The sequence below is a fragment of the Tupaia chinensis genome, unplaced genomic scaffold (assembly GCF_000334495.1).
Source record: "Tupaia chinensis unplaced genomic scaffold, TupChi_1.0 Scaffold139457_1, whole genome shotgun sequence".
NCBI classification, from domain to species: Eukaryota; Metazoa; Chordata; class Mammalia; order Scandentia; family Tupaiidae; genus Tupaia; species Tupaia belangeri.
Window position 1 is genome coordinate 121,665 of NW_006199342.1, and position 10,151 is coordinate 131,815.

The 10,151-nt window shown below is 42.2% G+C and overlaps 2 protein-coding genes across 3 annotated transcripts in view; one reads left to right on the plus strand and one right to left on the minus strand.

Annotated features, from left to right (window-relative positions):
• Positions 1-9,662, minus strand: part of ADAT2 (adenosine deaminase tRNA specific 2) — a 25,049-nt gene extending 15,387 nt beyond the window's left edge. The window contains exons 1-2 of one of the 2 annotated variants that reach the window (XM_027765690.1): positions 9,583-9,662; positions 9,354-9,474 (exon numbers count right to left, since the gene is read on the minus strand). In XM_027765690.1, coding sequence (XP_027621491.1) covers positions 9,354-9,449 — 96 coding nt within the window. In that variant the 5' untranslated portion in view covers positions 9,450-9,474; positions 9,583-9,662. Of the gene's footprint in view, positions 1-9,353; positions 9,478-9,582 lie in introns of those variants that run through there. The other variant, XM_014593018.2, reaches the window with a different exon arrangement.
• Positions 9,592-10,151, plus strand: part of PEX3 (peroxisomal biogenesis factor 3) — a 55,111-nt gene continuing 54,551 nt past the window's right edge. Inside the window, exon 1 of the mRNA XM_014593016.2 lies at positions 9,592-9,908. Coding sequence (XP_014448502.1) covers positions 9,836-9,908 — 73 coding nt within the window. The 5' untranslated portion in view covers positions 9,592-9,835. The remainder of the gene's footprint in view (positions 9,909-10,151) is intronic.

The following is a 10,151-nucleotide window of genomic DNA, read 5'->3' on the forward strand; positions in this document are numbered from 1 at the left end:
ACGACCAGGAAGACGACAACTGAAGAGCCTGAAGAGCTGAAACACCACGCAGTCTCCAGACGACCCTGAAGATCCTGAAGAGCTGACACTGCATCGTCTCCAGACGACCTGGGAGACCCTGAAGAGCTGTAACACTACATCGTCTCCGGACGACCCTGAAGAGCTGTGATACCGCGTCGTCTCCGTGCTGCTCACAGTAGCCGACGCGACCCTTAAGAGTTCGGACACTCCGTCGTCTCTGTGCTGTACCGTGCTGCCCACAATAAACAGACGACACTGTCGTCTCCGTGCTGTAACACTACGCTGCTTGCCCCGGCTCTCACTCCTTCACTCAAGAAACCCGTTCGGCTGTCCCCCCGGGTCGGGACACCATGGGAAAGAAATAGATGCAGCGTGGCCAGGATGCACATGATAGGCACTAGAACAAAGAAAGCAGCTGAGCATTCCCTTTTCTCAAGTGTAGTTCCACTATGGCATGTGGTGCCTGTGCTCTCCATTGCATGTCTATGGCAAAGGACTCTCAGGAACGAATCCCCTTCACGAGCCCTGAGGTCCGGATTTCTTCTCATGGAAACAGATATAATCAAATGATTATGATCAATCATTGTTCTTTTTTAAATTTTATTTTATTTATTATCATTATTATTTTTTTTAAGTTTGCAATAGGGCATGTGTGCTCACCAGAGAGTGACTGAAAGAGAGAGAGGAAAAGTGAAAAAGTAAGCCACCAGGCCTGGGACTCAAACCACGGTCAGCCATGGAGGAGTCCAACACCTTAATCACCATGCCACCTGCTGGCCCTAGATTAACCATTGTTCTTAAAGGGCTAGAGTCTATGCTCTTTTTCAGACATATTATATATATATATATAGGAAGCTAAATAACATTTATAAGTTTTTCATTAGAATTCTTTTCTCGTTGAAATTCTTGTTAATTTTTTTGCCTCTCTGAAAATTATAGAAAGTATCCTCTTGAGTCCCAATAGCATAAAAGGATTAGACTGGATGTCACCATCCCATAATAACTACTCTAAGTAGAACAACAAAACATTGGAAGTACTCTATGTAAAAGTGGCACAACAACTTTGAAAAACAGTGTGGAAATTTATTTTAAAAGCAACATCTGGGTGGCAGGTGGCATTGTGGTTAAGGCACTGGATTCCCACATGGCCAACCTCAGTCTGAGTATCATAGCTGGTGGCTTGCTTTCTCATTTTCGCTCGCTCTCTGTCCCTCTGCTAAGTGCACGTGCCCTATAGCAAAATTTTTAAAATAACAACAAATAAAGTTAAATAAATAATTCTTTAAAAAATCATTAGAAAGTAACATACACAGGCCAGGAGGTGACATGGTGGTTGACATACTGGAAGGCTGATGGTGGCTGTGAAGAGATAGCACAAGAGAGCCTTGTGGTGATGAACAGTTCTGCTGGTTGTTACACATAGTCAAGTGCATGACAAAATTGCATAGAACCACACACACCCATACCCCATCCCCACACATACATGCATATGACGCAGGTAAAATTTCAGTAAGCTCCTGGTTTTGGTATTATACTACAGTTAGGCAAGACGTTACCACTGGAGGAAACTGGATACTTGAACTCTCCTGTACACTTTATTTGCAGTTTCTGTGAATTTATAATTATTTCAAAATGAAACATTTAGGGGACCAGCAGGTGGCTTGGTGGTTGAGGGTGCTAAACTCCCACATAGCTGACCATGGTTCGAGTTCTGGACCTAGAAGCTTGCTTCCTCACTTTCTATCTATCTCTCACCCTGTCCCTCTCTGGTCCAATTAAAATAAAAAACAACAACAACAAAAAACAATAAATATATGAAGTTAAATAGAATGATTCTTTTTTTTAAAAAATGAAATGTTTAAAAAAGAAATATAGGTAAACAAAAAGGATCTTGCAACAGACAGTAAGAAGAGATGCCTAGTGAGATAAGAGGAAACTAGGAGTATTTGGTGTTATGGAAAAACTAGTCCAGGAAGGGTGGGTGGTCCACTGTGTGGAATTCAGTGATGCAGAAGCAACTTTTGTGGAATGGTGGAAGTGGGCCCAGAGACTTGAAGAATGACATTAAATCCCTAGCTTCCAACCTTACTTTTTCTAAGGCGGATGCAGAGGGATAGCAACTAGTACTATGATTTCATTTTATCCTCAGTGTTTTGAAGTATCCTCACATGTTACAAATATTTCCTTGTTTAGGCCAGCCAATGGTGAGGAGGTTAAGACTGGGTCCTAGATGGCTAACAACATGGTTCAAGTCCCAGACCCGGAGGCTTGAAAAACACTCCTGGCACATGTACATGCATGTCCAAAATCCCTGAAGAATGGAGAAAGAATTGTGGTGTGGCCATACTCCTTGGGGGGTACTTCCTCACTTTTCCTGTCTGTCTCTGTCTCTGGTGAGTACATGGGCCCTATTACAAAAACAAACAAAAAATCTTTTAAAAAAATAAGTAAAAACAAGTATGTCCTTATTTACTATTTGCTTTGTTACTTTGTATTTTGTCTTTTTAAACATGTAGATGTTTTCCATGCCTATGCAATGAGACTCTATTAATTTCTTTTTTTCTGCCTTTGGTGGTATAAAAGAGTCCACCTCCATCCCAAGATGATAAAAATACTGTCTGGGGGATCAGCAGTTAGCGTAATGGCTCTGTCTCTCTCTGTCCGTCGGGTGAGCGCACACGCCCTATAGCAAAAACCTCTCCCTCCCCCCCAAAAAAATACTGTTTTTTGTTTGTTTTTCCAGCTTTTTTTTCTTTTTTTAATTTTTATTATCATCATAATCTTTACATTACATTGAATTACATATCACTTTACAGTGTATTACATTGCTTTTTCAAAAGGGAATGCCATTTGATCCAGCAATCCCACTTCTGGGTATCTACCCAAAGGGCAGGAAAACGCTCAGTCGGAAACGTGCTTGCACATCAATGTTTTTCCAGCTTTGCTACAGGGTATGTGTGCTTGCTGAAGAGAGAAGGAAAGAAAGTGAGAAATCACCCCCCGGGTGGATGGCCACTCGGCAGTCTCTTTTTCCTCCAGTCTCCTCTCAGGATTGTGAGCACCCACAGACATGCACCTGACGTGATTTTCAAGCCACTGGGTCTGAGACTCAAGTGTGTAGTTGGCCAGAGTGTGATCCAGCCACCTCAACATGCCACCTGTTGGCCCCCAGATTATAAAAATACACTTATTTACTTTGGTTCTCTAGTGGTTTTATTACTTTTTATTTGGCTTTATTCTTTAATTTTATCCTTTCAATTAAATGTTTATACTTCTACTATAAAAACACATTAATAAATTTCTTTAAAATCATCCATTATATTACCATGTTAACTAATTCTTTTTGTACATTCTCCTGTAGTCTTTGTTCACTTGATGAAAAATAATTGCTTCTATTTACTAAAGCATATTATGTAAAACACTTTATAAACATGATCTTTTAACCCGCTCACCCTAAAGATGGATATGATATTCCTGTTTGTTTGTTTGTTTTGAGAGGTTTTTGCTATAGAACATGTACACTCGCCAGAAAGACAGAGAGAGACAGAGAGACAGGAAGCGAGATATCACCCCCCCGGAGGATGGCCATGCCACAATCCCTTCTCCTCCATTCTCCTCGCAGGATCTTGGGCACACATGCACACATGCCCAGCATGAGTTTAAACCACCAGGTCCAGGACTCGAACTGCGGTCGACTACATGGGAGTCCAGCAACATAGCTATTACGCTAACTGCTGGTCCCAATATTCCCATTTTTTAAGAGAACTCTGAGACTCAAATGTTCAAAATTTGTCAAGATTAGGTTGCTGGGGCCAGTAGAGGGAGTAGCAGCTACATCACTGGACTCCCACATGCTGACCACGGTTTGAATCCCAGACCTGGTGGCTTGAGACTCATGCCAGGCATGTATGCATGCGTACCCAAGATCCCAAGAAGAGAAAGGATTGCAGTGTGGCCATCCCCACTGGGACGTGATTTCTCACTTTCCCTCTCATCGCCTGTTTCTCTGTCTCCAGGGATTGCATGTAGCCTAATGCAAAAACCTCTTAAAAAAAAAAAAAAAAAAAGTTTGTTTGCTAGGTAGTAGCCATTTGAACATAAGTAACATCTACATATATATGTGTAGTATAAAATAATTTGCATTCTGCTTGTTTAATGTTACAAATCACAAATAGTTGTAACTTCTTGTCTTGTAGATTAGTAGTTGCTACAAGTTACAACTACTTGCGATATGTAACATGTTTATTTCTAAGAGCCATAATGATTTTTATAACATTATTTAACACGGCAACACACTACAATTTAGTTAACCATTTCCCATTACTGAAAGTCTGAAATTCTTCCTGATTTTTCACTGTTACATAACCATGGTCTGGGGTCAAATGATGAGAACATTTTTTGGTGTGGCTGTTATTATGTTATGCTAGGTTGCCCTCCAAAAATTCACCTGCCAGACTGCTAGCATGGCACTGACTTTTGCACAAACTCATTAATGTCTTAAAATTAGATTTTTAGGGCCAGTAGCTGGCATGGTGGCTGGAATGCTGGACTCCCACAAGGCCAATCACAGTTTGAGTCCCACACATGGCAGCTTGCTATCTCACTTTCCATCTCTCTCCTTCTCTTTCTGGTGAGTTAAAATAATACTAATAAATAAATAAAATAAAATTCATAATTCTAAAAAATTTTTTTTCTCTTTTTTTTTTTTGGAGAGGTTTTCGCTATAGGGGGCGTGCGCTCGCCAGACAGAGAGAGAGAGACATTGAGACAGAAAACGAGAAATCACTCCCCAGGGGGGATGGTAATGCCACAATCCCTTCTCCTCCATTCTCCTCTCGGGATCTTGGGCACACACACACACGTGTCCAGTGTGAGTTTTAAGCCACCAGGTCCGGGACTCAAACCGCGGTCAGCTACGTGGGAGTCCAGCGACATAGCCATTACGCTAACTGCTGGTTCCCAAAAATTAATTTTAAGCTTTCTGAAGAATTATTTTTCTTTCTTGTATAATGCAGGCTTAAAAAAACTAAAATTTTAAAAAGATTTATTTTGGAGCTGGCAGACTGCATAGTGGTTAAAGGTGCTGGATTCCCACATGGCTGACCATGGTTCAAGTCCCAGACCTGGTGGCTTGCTTTCTCACTTTCCCTTTCTTGCTCTCTCTCTCTTTCTGTCTGGTCAAATTAAAAAATAATGATAACAAATGGAATTAAATAAAAATAAATAATTTTTTTAAAAAAGATTTATTTTTCTTTCTTCCTTTTTGTTAGAGAATGGACGCATATGCTTGCCAGAAAGAAAGAGAGGGAGAAGGAGAAAGCACCCCTTGATGAGGCTTAGTAACAACACAATCCCTTTTCCCTTCTCCATCTTGTTGGGATTTGGGGCATGTTTTTCTAGCCACCAGGACCAGGGTTTGAACCATGAGGTCAGCGTGTGGGATCTATTCAATAGCGTCCTTAACTACCAGGCCATGAGGCTGGTTCTCTGCTTTTGTTTGTTTGTTTGTTTGTTTTTAAAGTTTATTTACTTAGACAAGGAGAGTTGAACAGATTGGGACCTTCCCCAGTTCACACACACGCACGCAGACATGAGGTCTTGCCAAGCCACAGTTCTCCCAGCCGTCCTCCAGCCATCTAAGATCGCAGGCACCCAGGGTTGTTTAGGTCGACGTGAGATCCAACCCTGGACCTTCTCATATGGATCCAGTACTGCACCACATCACCCTATTGTCTGCACCACCAGGGCTCTGCCCAGAATAGAAATTTTGTAGTGCAACTCCTTTATTTCAAAATGAATAAAGTGAAACCTGAAATTATATGACTTGGCTGTATTCGTCTGCCTGGTCCCGTAAGAACCAGCCACTCAAATTGTCTGTATTATCCACATAAACATGTCTACTCTGTACATATGCAGTGAGGACCCCATAGCCTCCCCATTACACAAAACACTGGAAATTTCACTTTCAAATTTCTCAATACAAATTGATTAGACATTAACTTGCCCTCTGGTTTTGACACTAGTTATGATTCTGGTTTAATTTTAAGCTCTTCTCAGAAGAAATAATTCTTCAAGGTAATTTAAGATTTGAAACTTCCAGGGGGTGGGGCAGGGAATGGCTAAACAAAGCACAAGATTTACAATAAGCACTGTTTTTCTTTGTTAAAGCCAGCAGGTGGCATGGTGGTTACAGTGCTGGACTCCCATATGGCTGAACAGTTAGAGTCCTGGATCTGGCAGTTTGAAAATCATGCTGAGCATTATGTGCATGCATGCCCAAAATCCCAGGAGGAGAATAGAGGAGAAGGGACTGCAGTGAAGTGCAGTGCACTTCCCTCTGGGGAGTGATTTCCCACTTTCCATGTCAAGGCTAGAAGGATCCTAGAATTCTTTGGAGTTATAACCATCTCATGTAACAGAGTAGAAAATGAAATCCTAGAGGGATAAAGTGATTTGTCCAAGGTGACACTAAATGGTAATAAAAGGATGTCATTATTTAGTCCACAAGACTAGAAAGATAATTGTGCAAATATGAGTAGATGCAATGCTTCAAGATATTCCAGCTTTCATGCATTTTAATTATTTTATCATCACCACTAATAAGTTGCCTAGCACACGTTAATGAAATCTGGGGGAGGTAATATGAAATTTTAATATCACATGAAAACTTGTCTCCACTTTGGAGAATTTAGTTAACAGCAAAAGAATAAAAGACCAAAGAAATTCATATCACATATTACAATATTGGGTTCATGCATTTGCCAGAGAGACAGAGAGAGGGAGAGACAGGGAAAGTGAGAAATCACCCCCTTCCCCAAAGAGGATGGCCATGCCACACTCCCTTGTCTTCCATTCTCTTGAGATTTTAAGCACGGATGCACACATGCCCCGTTTGATTTTCAAGCTGCCAAGTACAGGACTTGAATGACTCAGTCAGTTATGTGGGATCCAGCCACCCTAACCCCCATGCCACCTACTGGCCCATAAATTAATTTTTCAAGTGCATATGAAAAAAAAAATATATATATATATTACATATTAGAAGTTTATTTATCCTGTAAGCTTAACAGAAAAAAAATGATTTGGGTACCAGGCAATGTTGCAGAAGTAAAATAGGATGCGTGAGGCAGTCTCACCGGGAGGCTCTCCATTCCGGTCTGGACACCTGCCTGAGTATACTGGGCACACTCTTGCCCATGATCTAGGGCTAGATGAAAGCTGATCACCCCCACCCTGTTGGGAGTGCTGCTGTCTCTCTCTTTCTCATTCACAAAAGAAGTAAATATAACTTAATTTTAAAAAGAAAACAGATTTTGAAGTGGACTTAAAGAATGGATCATGAGGGACCAGCAGTTAGCGTAATCGCTATGTCGCTGGATTCCCATGTAGTCGACCGCGGTTTGCGTCCCAGACCCGGTAGCTTAAAACTCATGCTGGGCGTGTGTGTGTGCGTGCCTAAGATCCCGAGAGGAGAATGGAGGAGAAGGGATTGCAGCGTGGCCATCCCCCCGGGGGGGGGAAGGGATTTCTCGCTTTCTATCTCTCTGTCTCTCTGTCTGGTGAGCACATGCGCCCTATAGCAAAAACCTCTCCAAAAAAAAAAAAGAATGGATCATGATGTCAAGGTAAGAGGTCACAACCAGCATTTTTTAAAAATGCAAAGTATAGAAATGCAAGAAAAATGGTACATGGAAGAGTTAACTACTATTCTACAAAACTTTCATTTAAATTATTTCTGTGTTCCCTGGATTGAAATGTAAAATATATTTTTTTTCTTTTACTGTGGAGGCACTTTGCATGAAAATCAGTTTTAAAATAGTATTATATAAGTGGGGCCAGCAGGTGGCATGGTGGTTAAGGGCACTGGACTCCTATATGGCTGACTGCAGTTAGAGTCCTGGACCTGGCAGCTTGCTTTCTCATTTTCTCTCTTTCTTTCTCTCTCACTCTGTCCCTCTCTGGTCAAATTAAAATAAATAAAAAGTTAAATGAAATAATTCTTTAAAAATTATATAAGGAACAGAAGCAATAAATAGATGCTCTAGTACATCATCGTTTATATAAAAACTAAAAAAATGTTTGGCTATAATAGTGCATGAATGCAGGAGAAAGTATATGAGAAGTTATTTTAGTATGGAGAGAACAAAGGAGAACACAGCAAGATCAATTTTAGTGTTAAATTCTCAATGCTGATCACAATGCACTTAAACACTTACGGAATGAAAGAAGGAATAATTATAGAGTTACTGAAGTATAGGAGACTTAACTACAGAAAAACATAATCAAAAACATGCATGAAAAAAATATTTTAGAGGGACCAGCAGGTGACATGGTTCTTGGGGTGCTGGACCAACACGGCAGACTGTGGTTCGAGTTCTGGGCCCGAAGGCTTGAAACTCATGCCAGGCACAAGTGCGTGCATGCCCAAAATCCTAAGAGAAGAATAGAGGAGAAGGGACAGCAGTGTGGCCATCTCCCCTGGGAGGAGGGAGGGGGTGATTTCTCACTTTTCCTCTCTCTGTCACTCTCTGTCTCTCCAGCAAGTGCACACCCTCTATAGCAAAAATCTCTCTTAAAAAATGTTTTTAAATATATATACGTACATTTTAGAGTATCAGAAAAATGAAAAACTGAAGGGCATTTTATAAATATATATGTGCATGTATATACATATATGTACGCAAATAAAGATATGCACACATATATAAATGTACATGCACGCATAATCAGATATATACATATTCCAAACTTTTATACCTATTTAGGAGCTTGCTGGCACATACGGATATGGGTAAAACTGAGAGTATAGTCAAATCTGATTAAAGTATTTCTTCGCAGTCCTACAGTGAGCAAGGGAAAGAAGTAAAAGGGCCCACACAGTCGAATGGATGAAAGACAGATTGTACAGACCTGTTTTCATACTGCTCTCTAGCAGAAGCATCCCAAGCTCATACCCTCTGACTAGCTATGTTTAGGAGGCTCAAACACAACACAATGTGACTATGGACTTGAGAGTGCGAGTGTGCACAGGATGGAAGGGGAAGCAGCACGTGCCTGCGAGTCCATTGAACACAGTTGTTTGGCGTATACTTCATATCAAGGAAACAAATAAAATAGTTTCTGTGTTTCCCCACCTTCTTTCTCCCAGAACCAATGGAGAACGAACTAAAGAAAATTTCATGACAATAAATAAAACCAGCTGTTTATTCAGGACATTGGAGCGCCATCAAGATTAGGGTGACAATAAAGCGCACCCGGGACCTTTGCTCAAAGCCGGAGTGGGACTGAAGGCGGGAGAACCAACCCGCAGCTCCGCCTCCCGCGTTCCTCACCATACACATTGCCTCTTCCATCCACTTTTCGATCTCCTCCGCGGACACCGAGCACGCGCTGCCTGGAGCCTGTGTGGACGCTGCCTTCGCTTCCATTCTGCACCCCGCCAAAGCTCAAGACCTGAGACCGGAAGAGCAGGAGCGGGAGCAGCGGAACTCTGAGGAAGCGGACCGTTATTTCCGAGGGAAGTAATATCGCAAGGCACCCGGGAACGATTTCTGGACGGACCTGGGCCTCCCGGATCAGTGAGCTGTGGCGGCGGCTCCGTGGCGGCGGCGGAAAGCGCAGTTGCTCTGCTGTAGTCCACGCCCCCTTCCCGCTCCGGTGACAGTGTTCACCGAAAGTCGCGTTTGTGATTTCTGGTGAGCATCAAGCAGGACGTCGGCGTTCCTGTCGGGTCTTCCGGGCCCGGTGACGACGAATCAGTGTCCCGGTGAACCAGCTTCTCACCCCTACGCAGCACACACTCCAGGGCCTGAAGATGCTGAGATCTATGTGGAATTTTCTGAAACGTCACAAAAAGAAATGCATCTTCCTGGGCACGGTCCTCGGAGGTGGGTGACAACATGCTTGCAAAGGGGCATTGGGAGAGAAGTGATTTGCTTCTAAAATAGGGAGGAGGCTGGGCGATCCAAGTCTGGGATTTGTAGAGGGGATTTGTTCAACCATCGGATGAGAAGGGATGCAACCTCCAAAATTCGCTCTCTACAATTAGAAAATGTGTCTGTGTCCTTTGCCCTATTACTGCTCTCAACTCTGTTCCTCGCCCCCCCCCCCTTATTTTTCCTTACGGACCT